Source organism: Phyllobates terribilis, unplaced genomic scaffold (genome assembly GCF_046119375.1).
Source record: "Phyllobates terribilis strain yellow unplaced genomic scaffold, ASM4611937v1 Scaffold_4__5_contigs__length_816908805, whole genome shotgun sequence".
Taxonomy (NCBI): Eukaryota; Metazoa; Chordata; class Amphibia; order Anura; family Dendrobatidae; genus Phyllobates; species Phyllobates terribilis.
Genome location: NW_027362764.1, coordinates 796,520,675 through 796,539,828, shown reverse-complemented (window position 1 = coordinate 796,539,828; position 19,154 = coordinate 796,520,675). Strand labels below are relative to the sequence as shown.

General features: G+C 46.7%; 1 protein-coding gene across 1 annotated transcript in view; it reads left to right on the top strand.

Moving 5' to 3' along the window:
* Positions 1-19,154, top strand: part of LOC141266088 (cytochrome P450 2C20-like) — a 326,499-nt gene that overhangs the window by 26,036 nt on the left and 281,309 nt on the right. Inside the window, exon 2 of the mRNA XM_073679996.1 lies at positions 6,072-6,253. Within this exon, the coding sequence (XP_073536097.1) occupies positions 6,077-6,253 (177 nt within the window). The 5' untranslated portion in view covers positions 6,072-6,076. The remainder of the gene's footprint in view (positions 1-6,071; positions 6,254-19,154) is intronic.

Sequence of the window (19,154 nt, the reverse complement as noted above, 5' to 3'; positions counted from 1 at the left end):
ATGTGCTTTTCCACAAAATACCAGTGGTGCACGTAGTGAATCTCACAGTTCCAACTTGCCAACCGTGGGACCGTCAAGTGTTCAGCACTCAAACCGTAACAGAACCACAGTATCTGCTGGTAACATCAATTTTGCGGAATCATTTCACCACTTTTTTAGCCCATCCTTTGCAAGGCCACAGGAGACAAGAAGTCTGACACATAGTCAACGCCTAGAGACGATGGTACAGGAGTATCTCCAAGTAAACATTGAAGCCACGACTGTGTCACTGGACCCTTCCTCTTTTTGGGCTTCCAATCTGGATAAATGGCCGGAGCTAGCCACTTACGCCTTGGAGATCTTGTCATGCCCCGCAGCCAGCGTTCTGTCTGAACGTGTGTTCAGCGCTGCTGGTGGTGTGCTGACAGATAAGCGCACGCGGCTCTCCACTGATAATGTAGACAGACTCACGTTCATAAAGATGAACAAATCATGGATCCGAAACGACTTTTCTACCCCTGTGTCATCCTGGGGAGAGTAAAAGCTTGATGATTGGTTAAAATCACCCTACCAACCGTTTTAAGCTTTCAAATTACTAATCATGTTTATCTGTATCTTGACTGGAAAATAATTTGGGCTTTGTAGCAGTGTGCAGCACTGATTCTATTAGGCCATCTATACTAAAGCTTCACCAGATTTAAAATTAAAAATAATTTTTAGCTGCATCTAGCCCGGAAAATAATTTTGGGGCTCCGAGATGCGCAAGACACATAAGTGCCTTCTTGCTGCACTACCTGCAGCATGACCCTCATATTGTCAGAATTCGAAGTAATCATGACTACTGGGTTGCCACACTCTTAGATCCCCCAAACTTTTCGATCAACCTTTTCATTTTAATAAAGACCAAAAAAATGGTCATTTTTGAAATTATAAGCATTAGCAGGTTGTTAGAAACTGAAATCAAACAGTTTTCAACTCAAAACTTTATTCTAGGTGATGTTACATTTTCACATAGGACCCCTTGTTCGAAAGGAGCTTCTGAACTCTCTCGTCCATTGAATTTGTCAGGTTTTGGATGGTTTCTGCTTCAATTGTTTTGCATGAGGACAGAATACCCTCCCAGAGCTGTTGCTTAGATGTGAACTGCCTCCCGCCATCATAGACACTCCTTTTAATGATGCTCCAAAGGTTCTGAATGGGGTAGAGGTCAGGGGAGCATGGGGGTCACACCATAAGTTTGTCCCCTTTTATGCCCATATCAGCCAGAGATGCAGATGTTTTATGTGCAGCATGAGATGGTGAATTATCATGCAGAAAAATGATCTTGCTGTGAAATACACGGTTCTTCTTCTTGAACCATGGCAGGAAGTGCTGTTTGAGAAAATCCACATGCATTATGGAGTTCATCTTTAGTGCCTTCAGGGATCCTAAAGTGGCCGACAATCTCTCTCCCCATGATTCCAGCCCAAAACATTACTCCACCTCCTCCTTGTTGGCGCTGTAGCCGTGTTTGCGTGGGGTGTCCATCAACCAGCCATCCTCCACTCCATTCATCTGGACCATCGAGCGCTGCACGGCACTCATCCGTGAACAAAACAGTTTTGAAATCAGTCTTCATGTAATGTTTGGCCCACTGGAGCCGTTTCTGCTTGTGTGAAGTGGATAGAGGAGGTCGACAGGATGGCGTATGCACAGCTGCAAACCTCTGAAGGACCCTGCATCTTGTTGTTCGGGGGACGTTGGAGGCACAAGCAGCTTCAAAAACTTGTCTGCTGCTATGACAAGGCTTTTTTGCCGCTGCTCTTTCAACCTGACGTAATTGCCTGTAGGAAAGAGTCCTCAATTTGCCCTTATCAGCACGCACACGTGTGTACTGTGAATCAGCTACATACTTCTTGATTGCCAAGACACTTCATCCTGATCATCGCACAATGTTGATTGTAGTCATGACTTGACCTAAACACTCCACAATTTGTTGCTTCTCAGCAGCCGACACATCCTTTTTCTTTCCCATTTTGGCAGAAAATGTAGGCTGCTTAATAATGTGAGAGAGCCTTCTTAAGTAGTCTTGTCTTTCATTGGACACACCTGCCAAACTAATTAGCACAGGTGTCTGCAATTGCTTACAGTGATATAAAGAGCCCTGACACACATCACCATCAATGAGTTTAACTGACAAACAAACAAATTCTTCCCTTATCACTCCTAAACACTTTTTGCATAATAATTTGGAACGCGGTGTACATGTGCTTTTCCACAAAACACCAGTGGTTCAGGTAGTGAATCTTACAGTTCTAACTTGCCAACCGTGGTCTGTATGGAATTGTTCAATAAAGGGCCCAAAATTAAGATAACATAGATGGGAGAGGTCTCTATGAATAGGAATTCCTAAGTATTTGATACCCTGTGAGGGCCAGGCAAAGGGAAAGTTGGACTGGATGGAATCCTATATGGATTTAGGGAGGGAGACATCGAGGGCCTCAGACTTCGTTGCATTGATTTTAAAATTTTACCATGTAACAAAGTGATCTATTTCAGCCATAACAGCAGGGATGGATATATGTGATTGAGTGATATATACTAGGACATCATCAGCAAATAGAGAGCACTTGTACTCGGTGCCTCCCACCTCAATCCACCTAATATTGGGGTTATGGCGAATTGATGAGAGCAGGTGCTCCGTCAATAGGATGTATAAGAGAGGGGACAGAGGACATCCCTGCCTTGTCCCATTGGTGATTGTGAAAGGTGATGAAAATGTTCTGACGCACCCCCTGGGCCTTGGGACACCCGGAGCCGGACCCTTTTTGGTGGATGCTGGTGGTTGTAGTCTTCGTGGCGGCGATCCGGTTCCGTGGCTCAGGGCGGTAAAACCAGTGGCAGAACTATTTATGTGGTTTTGATGTTTAAATGTCCGACTACGCCACCCGTGGATTGCGGTCAGAGTGAACCGCCGCTACAGGGCAGACCGCTAAGGCTGGTGTTGTGGGTGCAGCAGAGCGTAGCATAACTCCCCACGGGAGGAGTATAGCCTCAGGGCAGTGTATGCGGAGGATGGGGGTGATGGTGCAGGGCAGCAGCAGTAACGACACGGAGTCAGTGATGCAGTTCAGGGCCTTTACTCACAGTTCTTATTATCCAGACCACGTCTGCAGGTAACGGCTGCCCACGTCGTACTGTGCTCACCAGGTGAGGGGCTCAGACAACTCCCAGATAACTTTGGAGCGCTTCACAGGACCCCCTTTGTGTGTCCTTTGTCTGGCCTTTCTTACCAACACTTCTGTCCGGCTGCCTCGGGCCTCCTCTTGGTAAACTTGGCGCCAGTTTCCCTGACCCTATGTGGTGCCTTCCTAGCGGGTGGAGCAAGGGGCTGCGCCACATAAAATGTCAGAGCCTCCGGTTTCTAGCTGAGGGTCGTTTCCTGCCTCCACTAGTTCGGGGACCGGTCTCCCCCTTTGGCCTGACCCCTCCACGCAGGTGGATTCGGGCGTGCGGTGGCGACTCGCCCGTCCGCACCCCTGGGATCCCTTCATTCCTCGTTCCTGGAGCCTTCTCCGCTCCTCTTCCTTCCTTCTCCCTCTTGCAGGCCTGGGCCTCTGTTACTAGGCCCGCCTCCGGAGCAGAGCTCATGCAGAGCCCCTGCTCCCTGCCACTTCTGCTCAGACTTCTCTGCACTGAACTAAGATGGTGCCCACCTTTTATACTCCCTTCTCAATGCACCCAGGAACTGCTTCCTCCCTGCTCCTGCACTGCAGGGTTCCCCTTCCTCAGTGTTCCCTCCCCCCACTCCAGCCAGGGACAGGGACTGTCGTGCCCATCTCAGGGGCATATTGGTCGCCCTGCCCCACGGCAATGTGGTGTAATGCATGCAGGTGTCGGGTCCTGATCCACACTCCATCCTTATCTGAGAGTGAGATATCACACCTCTGGGTGAGGTGCAATACGTCTGTAGCAACCGAGCCCTCGGTGCTACAGTTCCATTTATCTTCAGCCTAGGTGACGTATTGTGATACAGGGCCGTGATTTTGGCTATAAAAGGGTCCCCTAGAACCCTACCCCAAGCTTTTTAAGAGAATCATATATGGCGTGCCAGGAGACTCTATGGAATGCTTTCTCAGCATCCAACGAGAGTATCTACTTACAAATTTTTAACTGCATCTAGCCCAGGAAATACTTTGTGCCTAGTAGCAGTGTCTGCTAGTCAGCGGATTATCCCGGCTGTTAAGCAAGCTACACCACCTGTAGTTTGGACACTTAATTTTTTCAAAGGAAATGCTTCGGGACCACGGGATACTTAGTGAAGAGCATCAGGAGGCACCCCAAGGCATAGGGGCTGGGACTGGCACTAGGATGCCTTGCGGTGGACAGCCGAGCTCGATCCTTATAAAAGCTTTTTAACTGCAGCAGCTTTAGTGGACGCTACTGGAGCTGGAATTACGCGGCTGCTGGCATGAGACTTGCCCTCCAATAGATCCTTGTAAATGGATTTAAAGTGTATTCATTCAAATTAGAGGGACAATTTAAATTAAAAAGCTTAGAGCTGCCTCCACCACAGGGGGGCTCTCTCGACCCACCAGCGGACAGGCACCAGTATTGGGAGAGGGGGGCTGGCCGTCAGGGTTCACCGCGGCTCTGGCACAAACCCGGCGACACGGAGGTGGCACGGGCAGGAGCGGACTGGCCGTCTCGGCTTCTCACTTTTTGGATTTTAGAAGGGCATGACATGCCTATATCTGTGTCTCCCCCTCCTTTTACTCCTCCACCTCTTTTCTTTTCGCATGACTATATGTACTTGTCACTTTTCCATGTGTTAGTTGTGTCTTCTGAGCAGTTTGTCAGCTTTTGGACACCTTTGAAGGTGTTTTCTATGTGTTTCTATGTGTTTTTGTTTGCCTGCCATTGGTTTTAACGGTGTTCGAAGGTGTTCGACGAACAGTTCGACGAACAGTTCGGCGAACACACGGGTGTTCGATGAACCAAACCGAACTCGAACACTACGGGGGTGGCTCAACACTACACATGACCTTCTCCCATGTCTCCTCTGAATCATCCAGATGGTTATCGGTGAACTTCAAATGGGCCTGGACATGTGCTGGTGTGACCTTGCATGCCCTGCAGGATTTTAATTCTCGACGGTGTAGTGTGTAGTGTTGAGCCACCCCCGTAGTGTTCGAGTTCTCTAGTAGTGTGTTACTAATGGTAATGTTTGATACTATGGTCCCAGCTCTCTTCAGGTTATTGACCAGGTGCTCCCATGTAGTTCTGGGCTGATTCCTGACCTGTCTCAGAATCATCCTTACCCCACGAGACGAGATCTTGCATGGAGCCCCAGACTGAGGAAGATTGACAGTCATTTTGTGTTTCTTTTATTTTCTAATATTTGCGCCAACAGTTGTTGCCTTCTCATCAAGCTACTTGTCTATTGTCCTGTGGCCCATCCCAGCCTTGTGCAGGTCTACAATTTTGTCCCCGGTGTCCTTAGACAGCTCTTTGGTCTAGACCATCGTGGAGAGGTTAAGTGTGATTGATTGAGTGTGTGGACAAGTGTCTTTTATACAGGAAATTAGTTCAAACAGGTGCAATAAATACAGGTAATGAGTGCAGAATAGAAGGGCTTCTTAAAGAAAAACTAACGGTTCTGTGAGAGCCAGAATTCCTGCTGGTTGGTAGGTGATCAAATACTTATTTCATGCAATAAAATTCAAATTAATTATGTAAAAATCATACAATGTGATATTCTGTTTTTTTATTTTTACATGAAGGTACATATGATAAAAATTACGGATCTCTCCATTGTTTGTAGGAGGGAAATCTTACAAAATCAGCAGTAGACCAAATACTTAATTTCCCAGAACTAGAACTAGATCAGAACTAGGAGAATAATCAGAATTGACGAATGATACGATGAAGATATAGTCAGAAAATAGAACGAGGGTCCCAACTAGGAGAGTGATCAAAATGGAGATAGTGTCATAGGACATTGCGGTGTAGTCAGGATAGACCCCTGATGATGACTGGTGAGATCATTATTTTCAGCGTTTTGTGAGCACAGAGCTAATACTAATAATCAAATCTTTTGTTTCTAATCACAGGAGCCATGGAGCTGTCCACCATCCTTGCTCTTTCTGTTATCCTTCTCCTCACTGTCTACATTTTCCTCTCCTGGTCCAGACAACATGGATACCGGTCACTGCCTCCTGGACCTACCCCAATTCCTCTGCTGGGTACCCCCAAATACATGCATTTAACAGATGCGCCCAAGACTTTCCCAGAGGTAAGTGTCTACAAGGAGACATAGTGCAGTGCATGCTTGGTAATGCAGCTATCGTGTGTCCTGTTTTCCATTCATCATGGTCGCTGATTGCTACATATAAATTAAAACAAATTTACCCAGTACATCATGTGATCCACCAAATTAGGCCATAATATACCAAAGTGAAAAAGGAAGTAAACTAAGCCACTGCTCAAAATAATGGGAAAAAAACAAGGATAAAAAGTGGCGTTTATGAAGCTAAAAATATGTTAAAACACATTATAAAATATAAAGACAGACTGGTAATGGGTAAACAAGAGACAACTACTTCATCAATGGAAAGAATATACACAAGGGAGTGAAATGAATGTAATGGATACTGTGGTCCTTATTCCCACATAGTACTACCCACAAACAGCAAAGATAAATCAAAATAAATATGCCCAGTTCTTACCCATTGTGCATATAGAAGAAGCTCAAATTAACCCAAGGAGAGTCCCCAACGCGCGTTTCGATTTTTAGTATAATAGTTTTCTCAAGGGGAAAATAGATAAAGAGGAAACCCTGCAGGACCTTATGAACCCATGACCCCGATTACATGACCGGCGATCAGCCAATGAGTTCGGATGGTCAGTGAATGCGTAAATCACCGTGGGTGCCAACCAAACACCCCCAGCCAACAAGCAGTCAGTGCACATGTCTGAGAGTGAGGATGCGTAACCATGGCTCCCGAACATACGCAGACAGAATAAAGATGCCGAGAAGTCGATGGGGACGCGAGGCAACGAAAAGCACATGCCCACCCCGATCACATCAGTGAGTTAATAATAGACAGTATGGACTATCAATTGTAGATTGCCAATTATATAGAAACCTGAGTGTAAACTGCCTAAATGTAAAGAGGATCAAATACAACATATTGCCAGCATAAAAATCCTTTAAACAATAAATTGGAGGAGGATTACATCAGCTCACCGATGAGGGTAGTAGTTCCAGGGTGGGTGCGGTGCAAGGAAATCCTGAGTCCAGTTCCCAGGTAAACCAGGGTCAGTATCAACAAGAAAAAATCCAGCAGCCACCAAGGGATTGACTATCTGGAGAAGCTTTTTCTTGCTTGAAGCGCGTAGGCCTAGTGTAATATAGTTTAGTATGTGTCAACAAAGTATATATTTTTTAAAAAATATTTAATTCCTTGGCGGTAATTGGATTTTCTCTTGTTTATAAAAATCAGTTGGCATATTACATATGGTATATGCATAAGAAAACGATATCATGCTCCAACAAGTAACGATGGCAAATTAGTAGCAGTGATGAGTAAATCCGAATTCCACTAGATATGCAATTGATCCGACAAAACGTCCAGGAATGTCTGAAGCTTTCTGCAGAGAATACTTTGGACAGATTAGCCCAAAAGAGGTAGATCATTTCTCTGATGAGGTCCTGCAGGAAAGCAGAATAAAGGTATCAATAAACATATAATGGGAAGAGAATAAATAACAACCAAATATAAAACTGAAGAAGGATAAGTGGCAAGGAAATGTCATTACAAGATGTGAATCTAAGGGCTTCATTTCCACGAAGAAACAATCCACCTGGCTTCGAATTGAGCAAGAATTTTTTTAGGGTCACCTCCCCTTATGCCACTATGAAGTACAATTGTGATGAAGCTTAAGATGCCGAGGGATTGTTTTTAAATCAGCAATATCCTCCACTGTCCTGACCGCACCAATGTCCCTCACATGCTCCCGTAGTCTGACCCTCAATTCCCCTGAAGTGAGTCCTACATAAATTTTGGGACAACCACATGCGGCATAATATATTTAGTCGGTACAACTACATATTATGTATTGGCTGATGGAAAACTGCTGCTACCCGTCGGAAGAGTCAAAGGTGGAGCTGTGAAGGATATTGGTGCAGGCAAGACAGTGGCCATAGGGAAAGCAACCATGGTTTGGGCCTCTGTTCCATAAAGGCTCACTGCCCGTGGTACGTAATGGCTTCTATCAAGAATATCCTTTAGATTCTTACGACATTTTGATGTCATAAGAGGAGTTATAGGCAAATGTCACGCCCCCAGGGGCCTTACTGTTTGGGTACAGTATATTATTATTACGGTGGATTTCCTAGGGCGGACAGTGCACAAAAGGGGTAGCGATTACTAATAAAGTTCAGAGAAATTCGTGACGCCACCTGTGGTGTCTGGTGAAGGTCGCCAGCGCTGCTGCAGTCCTCTAAGGCAGGCGATAAGGCAGCTAAAGATGGGACAGCTCCCTACAGGTGGAGCGGGCCTCAGGGCAGTGTAGATAGATAAATGGTGGGTGCGCTGGGCGTTGTGCAGGTAGAGAACGCAGCAGGAGTAATGGACAGAGACAGGGGGTTTTGCTTCGTTACCTTTACTGGTACAGCTGGTAGATATGGTCCAGGGTACTCTAGGTGAAGGGCGCACTTTAGGACTTCTCCCCAGGGAGCGGGTATAAGGCCTCCTGATCCGTGTCTGCCTCTGTGTAAGCTCCTGGCCAGCCTGCAACTGTGCCTAGCTTATGTGTCTTGCTTTTTCTACTCCACCTGTTGCTCTGAAGTAGGACCTCCGGTTGGTAACCACTTTCCCTGGATGTCAGGGCCTTCGTGGTTCCTGGTCCTGTATGTGTCTAGCTTCAGGTTTGCCAGGGACTTGTAGTCTTCCCGGGATTCCGGTTAATCCTACTGGGTGTAAAGGGTCCCTGTAGGCTCGGACCCGGTGTCCGGTGTATATACTGGGGTGAGCCTGGTATGCTCCTCTGCCTCCTTTTGTTACTCTTTCCTTCCTCTCGCCTTCGGCCACGCTCGAGGCCCTCACTATGCTTCAGTGCTGCTGGAGGCCTAGCTTGCCTCACACAGCAGCCTTCATGCTCCTCTCTGAACACTAACTACTGACTAATCTCTAGACTTAACTGACTGAAGACTCCACTGCCTGACTCCACCTTCCCTTTATATATCCCTAACAGGGCTCCCTCTGCTGGTATGAGGGGGAAGGTGGAGGTGTTTGCATGTAGTGAGGGCCTCTTGAAGAGAAATCCATCTATGCACCCTTCTGGGTTCTGTGGCACCATGCGCAGCAGGGCACCACATTCCCCGCTAGTAAAACTCAGTACTCCTGGACTGAAGCATTTTTTTGAAAAAACAAAGGTTACACAATAACATTAATATTTACAATAATAACAATATGGTTACACCAAGTCCCGTAACCTGGTGTCCTTTTCACCAAAAGTAGATGGTAGCATGAGGGATCCGTCCACAAACCCTCCACGTAGGCCCTGGGCGTGGCTGCAGGGCATAGGTGATCCAGGTGATGGACCACATCTTCCGCCACACCAAACGAGTTTTTGTTCAGTGGTCAGTAACAAGGCACTCCAGGGAGTGCAATTATGTACATGAATAGTTTTTGGGCTGCTCACAGTCCTCAGCCACAGAGTATTTTTATATATACCCTTTCATGCAATAGAAAAGTGTCCATGTCATCTAAATTGTCCATCAGCACGGCAAAACAAAGCAATTATCAAATACATGGCAATTTCACAATTATAACTTACCCCAAGGGCAACTATTTATACTGTAGGTTTTTCTTTCTGCTTTGTCGCTAAACCTAACAGGGGCCTGGCCTTTGGTGCTACGTGTGGATCTACATAGTACGGGAGTATGGATGGTATCTGTGTTTGTTACCCTGTCAGTTCTATGTGTGGGTAGGTTGTAATACTGCCTTAACCTCTCCATGGGACTGGCAAGTGTACCATTGGCTGGGCCTTCTTGCTCTGCTCCAACCGGGGATCCTTCTTCCAGGGATTCTTCTTGAGCAGGTTCTTCTGGAGCACTTATAGGTTCTTCTTGCTGTGGAGGGTCTTCTGGCAGTTGGAAGATGGGGATCACTGGTATTATCACTGCTCCTCCTATTTGGGGCCAATCTGTCAGGAAATCTCCTAATTCAGTGTGGAGTACTTCTTCCTCAGGCTCCTCCGGTACGGTGAGAGGCTCTTCTTCTTGGGGCTTTACCAGGTGTGGACACAACTTCAGGTCTTCCTATTATCGAATCTGGAGTTCAACACAGTGTAAGGTTCTCTTTCCCACTGGTCATCAAGTTTGTGGCTTCTCCTTTTTCTCTTTAACACCACTTCTCCTGGTGTGAAGGGCTCTGCGGGCGCACTTTTATTGTAGTGGGCTTCCTGCTTGTCCCTTACACGATTGAGACTGTCTTCGACACAGGCCTGTACTCTTCTGTACTGCTCCTGTCTGGACGTGTCCCAGTCCTCAGTAGACATATCTGCTTCTGGTTCTACTACACCAAGCTCCAGGTCCATGGGCAACTTCCTGGGTCTGGCTCTCATGAGATATGCTGGAGTACAATTGGTGGAACTCACAGGTATGTGGTTGTACAGATCTACCAGGTCAGGTAGTAGGTCTGGCCACTGCTTTCTCTCTTCTAATGGTAAGGTCTTCAGCAGGTCGATGACGATGTTATTCATCTTTTCACAGAGACCATTGGTTTGGGGGTGGTACGGTGTAGTCCGGATCTTTTTACAACTGTACAGATGACAGAACTCCTTGAACAATTCAGCTTCAAAGGCTGAGCCTTTATCTGTCAGCACCTGCTCCGGATATCCATGGGGCCGGCAGAAGTATGCCTGAAACATCTTCGCCGCAGTTTCTGCCATCAGATCCTTGGCGGGGGCGACCACCTGGAACCGGGAGTAGTGATCCACCATGGTCAGGGCATAGGAGTATCCTGACCTGCTGGGTGACAGCTTGACAAGATCCAGGGCCACGATCTCCAAGGGTCGAGTTGTCTTGATGTGTTGCAGGGGTGCCTTTTGGCTGCTGTAGTCTTTCCTTCTGAGGCTACAGGATCCACAGTCTCGGCACCATATCTCTATGGAGCTCTGCATTCCAACCCTGTAAAATTTACCTTTTAGCAGGGTTTCTAGCTTCTTCCATCTGAATGTCCATCCTGGGCACTAGAATCTGCCACACCATCTCATGGGTCCTCGGGTTGACGTACCTTCGGCACAGCTTCTCCCTATAGATGAACAGCCGGCTTCTCTCATTCCACAATTGATTGGCTTGTAGAGACGCTTCCTTCTCCAGGGAGGAACCTTCCTGGGTTATCAATTCTTTAATACGGCTGACAACCGGGTCGCTGTCCTGGGTCTCTTTCCAGCTTTGGTGAGGCAAAGGGTTTAGCGTCTTACCGCGATGACTCCTGGAGGCTCGTTGCTTGTGGACCATTCCATTACTGTGGAAGGCAGGTAGCTCGATCTCTTCCAGGTCGTCCACTTCTTCTTCAGTGTCCGACTGGTGAGGTATCCTGGACAGGGCATCGGCGTTGGCATTCTTGCGGCCTGCCTGGTACTTAAAGGTGAACTGGTAGTTTGACAGCCGAGCCATGCATCATTGTTCCATGGCTCCTAACTTGGCTGTTTCCAGATGAGTCAAGGGGTTATTGTCTGTGTAGGCAGTGAACTTACTGGAGGCTAGGTAGTGTTTGAACCGCTCGGTGGTGGCCCAGACCAGGGCCAGGAACTCCAACTTGAAGCTGCTATAGTTCTCTGGGTTCCTCTCGGTCGGTAGGAGCTTCCTGCTTGCATAGGCGATCACCTTTTTTTGGCCATTCTGCTTCTGACTTAACACAGCTCCTAATCCCTCGTTGCTGGCATCAGTTTACAGCAGGAACGGTTGGCTGTAGTCAGGTTGGGCTAGGATCTCTTTGCCGGTCAGGATATCCTTCATCACCTTAAAGGATTCAGCTTGCTCCGTACCCCACTGGAACGGGGGGTTTCTGCCTCTCCCGGACTGTCCTACCAGGAGATCTTGCAAAGGCGCCGCTTTCTTGGTATAGTCCTTCACAAACCTCCGGTAATACCCGACTAGTCCCAGGAACTGACGTACCTCCTTGAGGCTCTTCGGCTCCGGCCATTTCTGGATGGCAGTGACCTTCTCCGGGTCTGTTGCTACTCCCTCTGAACTAACGATGTGCCCGAGGTACTGTACCTTCCCCTTGAGCAGGTGGCACTTTGAGGGCTTCAGCTTCATCCCATAACGGGACAGCGAATCAAATACCTCTGCCAGGTGCTTCAAGTGGTCCTCATACATTCTGGAGTACACTATCACGTCATCCAGGTATAGTAGTACAGTCTCGAAGTTGCGGTGTCCCGGGCAGCACAACATCAATCTCTGGAACGTTCCGGGGGCGTTGCAGAGTCCGAACGGCATACTGCAGAACTCGCCGAGTCCCATCGGGGTGGTGAAGGCCGTCTTCTCCCGATCCTCCTCAGCAATAGCTACTTGTCAGTACCCACTAGTGAGGTCAAGGGTGGAGAAGTAATTTTCAGACTTTAAGGCAGCCAGGGATTCCTATATACATGGTAAAGGGTATGCATCTTTATGTGTAATGCCATTTACTTGTCTGTAATCTACACACATTCTCATGCTTCCGTCCTTATTCCTGACTAGAACTAGGGGACCTGCCCAGGGACTACTACTATCCCTTACTGCCTATGCCTTCTTCGTGTCGTGCAAGATCTCCTTCGCCTTCTGGTAGTGTGTTGGTGGTATAGGCCTGTAACGTTCTTTAATGGGTGGATGGTCACCTGTGCGTATATGGTGTTGTACTCCTTTAATCCTCCCAAAGTCAAGTGTGTGTTTACTGAATACCTGCTCGTATTCCTGAACCACCTGGTGTACACCCTGCTTCTGATAGGCAGGAGTGGTGTCTGTCCCAACATGGAGCTGTTGACACCAATCCTCCACCTGGGTTGCCGGGTCATTATCCTCTACTTCGTCTGGTGAGGTTAAGGACTCCGCCGTGTGTATGCAGTTGTTATCTTCTGTGTACAGTTGGTACTGTGTGCAGCGAAGTTATCTAACCTCGTCCTCCCCATAGTTTAGGAGGCGTACGGGCACCCTCCCATTGCGTACATCCACTATCCCTCTGGCAGTCAAGAGTGTAGGTCTATGCTCTGAGCTAAGGGGCTCTACTACCACCTGGTAGCTCCGTCCTTTGAGACCTATTGCTGCTCTACACCAAATCAGCATTTCACTCATTGGGGGAATCACAATGGGTATCGGCTCTGTCACCTGTAAATTACCAATTTCACCACCTGATAGTTTTACCTGTTGCTGGTACAGGAGGGCTCGTATCTCTCTCTGGAACACCCTCCTCTGCCCTGGTCTGGCGGTGTCAGCCATCTGTTGGAGCAAGAGCAACAATTCTCCCAAACAGTTACTAACAATATTTGTGCCAAGTACCATATACAAGTCTGTACCATCAGGATTAGTCTCTACTACAATTAGTCCCTCGTCCTTCAGTTCCACTCTTCCCACCTTTACTGCCTCATCCTTAACCCCGACTAGGTTAAGGGGAAGGCAGTTTGAGGCATACACGGAAAGATTTGGATCTGGTGGGTGAAGTTCGTTTATGGACCAGAACCTTTTGTAGAGGACATCAGGCATGATGGTTACCTGAGATTCTGTGTTCAGCTGGGAGGGGATCGCGATGCCGTCCAACACAATGGACAGGAAAAGTCTTCCTCGCACGAACCATCTGTACCAGTTTGTTGGGCCTGGTTGGTCTATTCCTGGGTGTCAGCCCTCGGCCCCAGGGTTTTTTCATTTAAAGGATACCTCCGCGTGGTGTGGCCTGCTTTATGGCAGCGGTAGCAGATGAAGTCTTCTGGAGGGCGGCGTTGGTTGTTGCTCCTTCCACATGGTGGCGTTGCCCTCTTTCTTCTTCTCATCCAGGGGACTTCCTCAGGGATGACGGCTAGCAAGATCCTTCCTTCCTGCTCAGGCTCCGTCCGCAGCTGCAGGGTGCTCATGACAGTGGCCAGGGTTTTACTTAGCTGGCGCACCTCAGAGCGTAGGCTGTCCAGCTCGCTAGGGGGCACTGCTTGCTTCCTTGTTTCGGCCGTTAGTGAAGGAATGGTGGGTGCTGAAGGCACTGGGGTGGCGCCACCCTGGTAACTCTGGATAGCAGTGTCTGCGGTTTCCAGGGGCTGCAGCCCCTTTATAGCCAAGTCCTTAAGGGTGTCAAAGGTGGCATCTGGATGGTCTAAGGTTCACCACCATACAGTTCTTCTCTCTTCTTGGGACTTTAACCCCCGGATGAACTGTTCCGTAAGCATTTTATTTTCATCATGGATGCTGGCTGGACTAACCTGTTTCAGGGACCGCACGGCCTCCTGTAAGCACCAGGCGTAGTCCCGGTTACTGTCCTCATGTTTTTGGACACAATGGTAGAACCTCATCCAGAGATCTGTTTCAGTTCAGTTTTCAAACGCAATTTGCAGTCTTTTAAAGATGGCAGACACTGATGCTTGGTCTGTGGCTAGCCAGGTTTCAACTTCTTGCTCAGCGGCACCAGTCAATTGTCCTAACACTACAGCGGCTCTCTGCTTACCAGTTATAGAATACATGTCCAGTAGAGATGAGCGTTGTTCTACTCGAACTGTTCGCCAATCTCAAATTCGAGCTGTTTTGGGCGGTGTTCGAGCCGTTCGGCGAACACAAACAATTTGAGAAAAATTCGGCTGTTCGAGGTTATGTTCGATAACTGTTCGTGCACCAAAATCATAACTGGATTTTTTCTCAGTAATGATGAAAATTAATGTTAATACGCAGTTTGAGTGTACAGCGGGGTGGGGGGAGGGGCAGGGGATGGATCTCTGCAGGAACAATGAAGATCTCCATTTTTTTTTCTCTTTCCCGCATTTACAGTGGAGAGGTGCAGTCTGTCAGCCTATCAGCAGCGCACACACGGAGCGAAGTGCTTTTTTTCACACAAGCAAGGGCATGTGTCATTGGCAGTGTATGTCACATGTCCTTGCCCTATAAGACCAAGCCATTTTCCCCGTCGCCACCATTTTCTCACTGCTGCAGCTGCGTGTTAGACGGCACCGCTGTTGCTGTGTGCGCTATACCTTGTTAATTTCAAGCCAATTTTCGCACAAATCTATAGATAGCTTGGGAGTAGGGAATAGTTGTGATTGCAGTCCTTTTAAGGAATAGGTTACAGCATTTCCTACGACTTTTATCAGGCAGGTCTGTGCTCTTAAATAGATAGATTGTGGGAGTAAAGACTAATTGTAATTGCAATCCTTTTCAGGACTAGGTTACATCAGTTCCTATCAGTTTTTGCCAGGCAGGTCTGTGCCAGTGCTGTGCAAGTTTTTTTCACAGCATTTGGCTGAATCTAGCAAAGCTAATCCTTTTTGGCCTATTGCAGAGTGTGTTAGTCAGTGGAGTAGCCTATCTGTGTTGCAAGATATACCACCTGTGTATAGAATACCAATTTTTTTACTGCACCTAGTGAAGTAAAATCTTTTGGGCACAGCATCATTCTATTAGTCCATCTATACTGACCTCCATCAGGTTGCAAATTGAATATAATTTTTTTCTGCATCTAGCTCTGAAAAAATATTGGGCTTCTAGCTGTGTGTGGGACTTGTTCTATTAATCCATCTATACAGACCTCCATCAGGTTACAAACTGAATATATTTTTTTCTGCATCTACCTCTGAAAAAATATTGGGCTTCTAGCTGTGTGTGGGACTTGTTGTATTAGTCCATCTATACTGACCTCCATCAGGTTGCAAACTGAATATAACTTTTTTCTGCATCTAGCTCTGAAAAAATATTTGGCCTTCTAGCAGTGTGTGGGACTTTCTCTATTAGTCCACCTATACTGACCTCCATCAGGTTGCAAATTAAAAATAATTTTTATCTGCATCTACAGTACCTCTGAAAAAATATTTGGGCTTCTAGCTGTGTGTGGGACTTGTTCTATTAGTCCATCTATACTGACCTCCATCAGGTTGCAAATTGAATATAATTTTTATCTGCATCTATCTCTGAAAAAATATTTGGCCTTCTAGCAGTGTGTGGCACTTTCTCTATTAGTCCATGTATACTGACCTCCATCAGGTTGCAAATTGAATATAATTTTTATCTGCATCTAGCTCTGAAAAAATATTTGGCCTTCTAGCAGTGTGTGGGACTTTCTCTATTAGTCCATCTATACTGACCTCCATCAGGTTGCAAATTAAAAATAATTTTTATCTGCATCTAGCTCTGAAAAAATATTTGGGCTTCTAGCTGTGTGTGGGACTTGTTCTATTACTCCATCTATACTGACCTCCATCAGGTTGCAAACTGAATATATTTTTTTCTGCATCTACCTCTGAAAAAATATTGGGCTTCTAGCTGTGTGTGGGACTTGTTGTATTAGTCCATCTATACTGACCTCCATCAGGTTGCAAATTAAAAATAATTTTTATCTGCATCTACAGTACCTCTGAAAAAATATTGGGCTTCTAGCTGTGTGTGGGACTTGTTCTATTAGTCCATCTATACTGACCTCCATCAGGTTGCAAATTGAATATAATTTTTATCTGCATCTAGCTCTGAAAAAATATTTGGCCTTCTAGCAGTGTGTGGGACTTTCTCTGTTAGTCCATCTATACTGACCTCCATCAGGTTGCAAATTAAAAATAATTTTTATCTGCATCTAGCTCTGAAAAAATATTTGGCCTTCTAGCAGTGTGTGGGACTTTCTCTATTAGTCCATCTATACTGACCTCCATCAGGTTGCAAATTAAAAATAATTTTTATCTGCATCTACCTCTGAAAAAATATTTGGGCTTCTAGCTGTGTGTGGGACTTGTTCTATTAGACCATCTATACAGACCTCCATCAGGTTGCAAATTAAAAATAACTTTTATCTGCATCTAGCTCTGAAAAAATATTTGGCCTTCTAGCAGTGTGTGGGACTTTCTCTATTAGTCCATCTATACTGACCTCCATCAGGTTGCAAATTCAAAATAATTTTTTGTCTGCATCTAGCTCTGAAAAAATATTTGGCCTTCTAGCAGTGTGTGGGACTTTCTCTATTAGTCCATCTATACTGACCTCCATCAGGTTGCAAACTGAATATATTTTTTTTCTGCATCTACCTCTGAAAAAATATTGGGCTTGTAGCTGTGTGTGGGACTTGTTCTATTAATCCATCTATACAGACCTCCATCAGGTTGCAAACTGAATAAAAATTTTTTCTGCATCTACCTCTGAAAAAATATTTGGGCTTCTAGTTATGTGTGGGACTTGTTCTATTAGTCCATCTATACTGACCTCCATCAGTTTGCAAATTGAATATAATTTTTTTCTGCATCTAACCCAGCCAATAGTTTTGGCCTAATACCACAGTTTGGCCACTCAGCTCTGCTCGGTTCCCATCCATTGTTTTTTTGTGCAAACAACTCCAGAGTTGTGAGTTAGTTAACCACCAAAATGAGTGGAAAAAGGCCTGCTGCTGGTGGAAAGGGGAATAGGCGTGTTGGGAAGGGGAAAAAAGGTTGTTTCCGTGGGGTAGGTGTTAAAGCAACAGTAACATCTGCAGAAGAAAGACCATCTTCCAGCCAAACTAAAATGTCTACTTCTTTTAGCGGACAATGTGATAAGATCCCTTTCTTACGGCCACGTCAATCGCTAAAAATTCCAGATGAGGCACAAAAACAGCAGGTGCTTCAACGGATATCAAGTGCTCCTTTAAGTGGGCTCTCCTCCACATCAACTTCAACATCACAAATACTCCAGTCCTCAAAGGTGTCACCCCAATCGCACTTGCTTCCTCACAGCTCCCAAATCTCCAGCTGCCCGTCTGAGTATGAGGTAGAACAGATGGTTGGGTCTGCAGAGCTGTTTACTCATACTATAGCCTGGGAATCAGAGGTCGACTCCAGCGCTTCTGTGAATCCAGAGGAGGAAATGATCTGCACTGATGCCCAGAATCTTTATGAATCGGATCCAGGACCAGACACAGAAGGTTCTGACCATAATGTAGACCCTCATTCCCAAACTGTAACTCCTGTTGGTGGAGACAATGAGGAAGACGATGATAAGACTCAAATACCTGATTGGAGCGACAACTTTAGTTTTTTGTCAGGGCAGGAACAGGTTGGCTCTGAGGACGACGGGTGTGATAACGCACAGGGTGATGATGATGAGGTTGGAGATCCCACTTACTGTCAACCCACAGTCAGCCAAGAGATGAGGTCAGCAGAGGAGGTGGAGGAAGATGCTAGTGACGACGAGGTCAGGTTGCGCCTTCCTGGACAGAGACGTAGTACTGGAAGCACGTCAACAACTGCATCCTCAAACACAACTCTGCCTCTCACCACAAGTCGTGGTGGCTCTTCAGGTCGCATGGGTGCTAAGCCTTGCATAGCCTGGGCATTTTTTCAGATCGATAAAGATGACCCAACTCGTGTTATCTGTAACATTTGTCAGCAAAAGCTAAGTAGAGGCCAAAAAATACATAGTTTGAGTACTTCATGCATGAACCGGCACATGGACATGAAGCATAAGTTGCAGTGGGAAGCTCAGTGTGCTACAATGCGGCCTAGCCGGCCGGGCCAACCACCGTCTGCCATATCTTGTGCATCCGCGGCCTCTTCATCCTCTGTGACTGGGGGGACAGCAGTCACACCTGTTTTGGGGCGCAGACCTGCCACCTCTTTACCCGCAACAGCCAGCGTGATTGGCAGGTCATCATTTTCTTTGGAGGTGGTAACACCAGCTGGTGTTGAGCGCTGTCCGACATCGATAGCACCACCTTTGGATAAAGGCAACCTAACATGTCCGCCTGCATCTTCCTCACAGACCGGCAGTTTGCCGGGGACACCCTTATCAACCCCGTCTAAGCACAATAGCCAGCCCTCGGTCCCTCAGATGTGGACAAGTAAAAGACCATTTCCTCCTAGCCATGAGAAAGCTGAGAGGTTGAATTTCACCATCTGCAAGCTCTTGGCTACAGAAATGCTGCCTTTCCGCCTGGTGGACACAGAGGATTTTCGAGACCTTATGTCCGTCGCAGTGCCCCAGTACCAGATGCCCAGTCGGC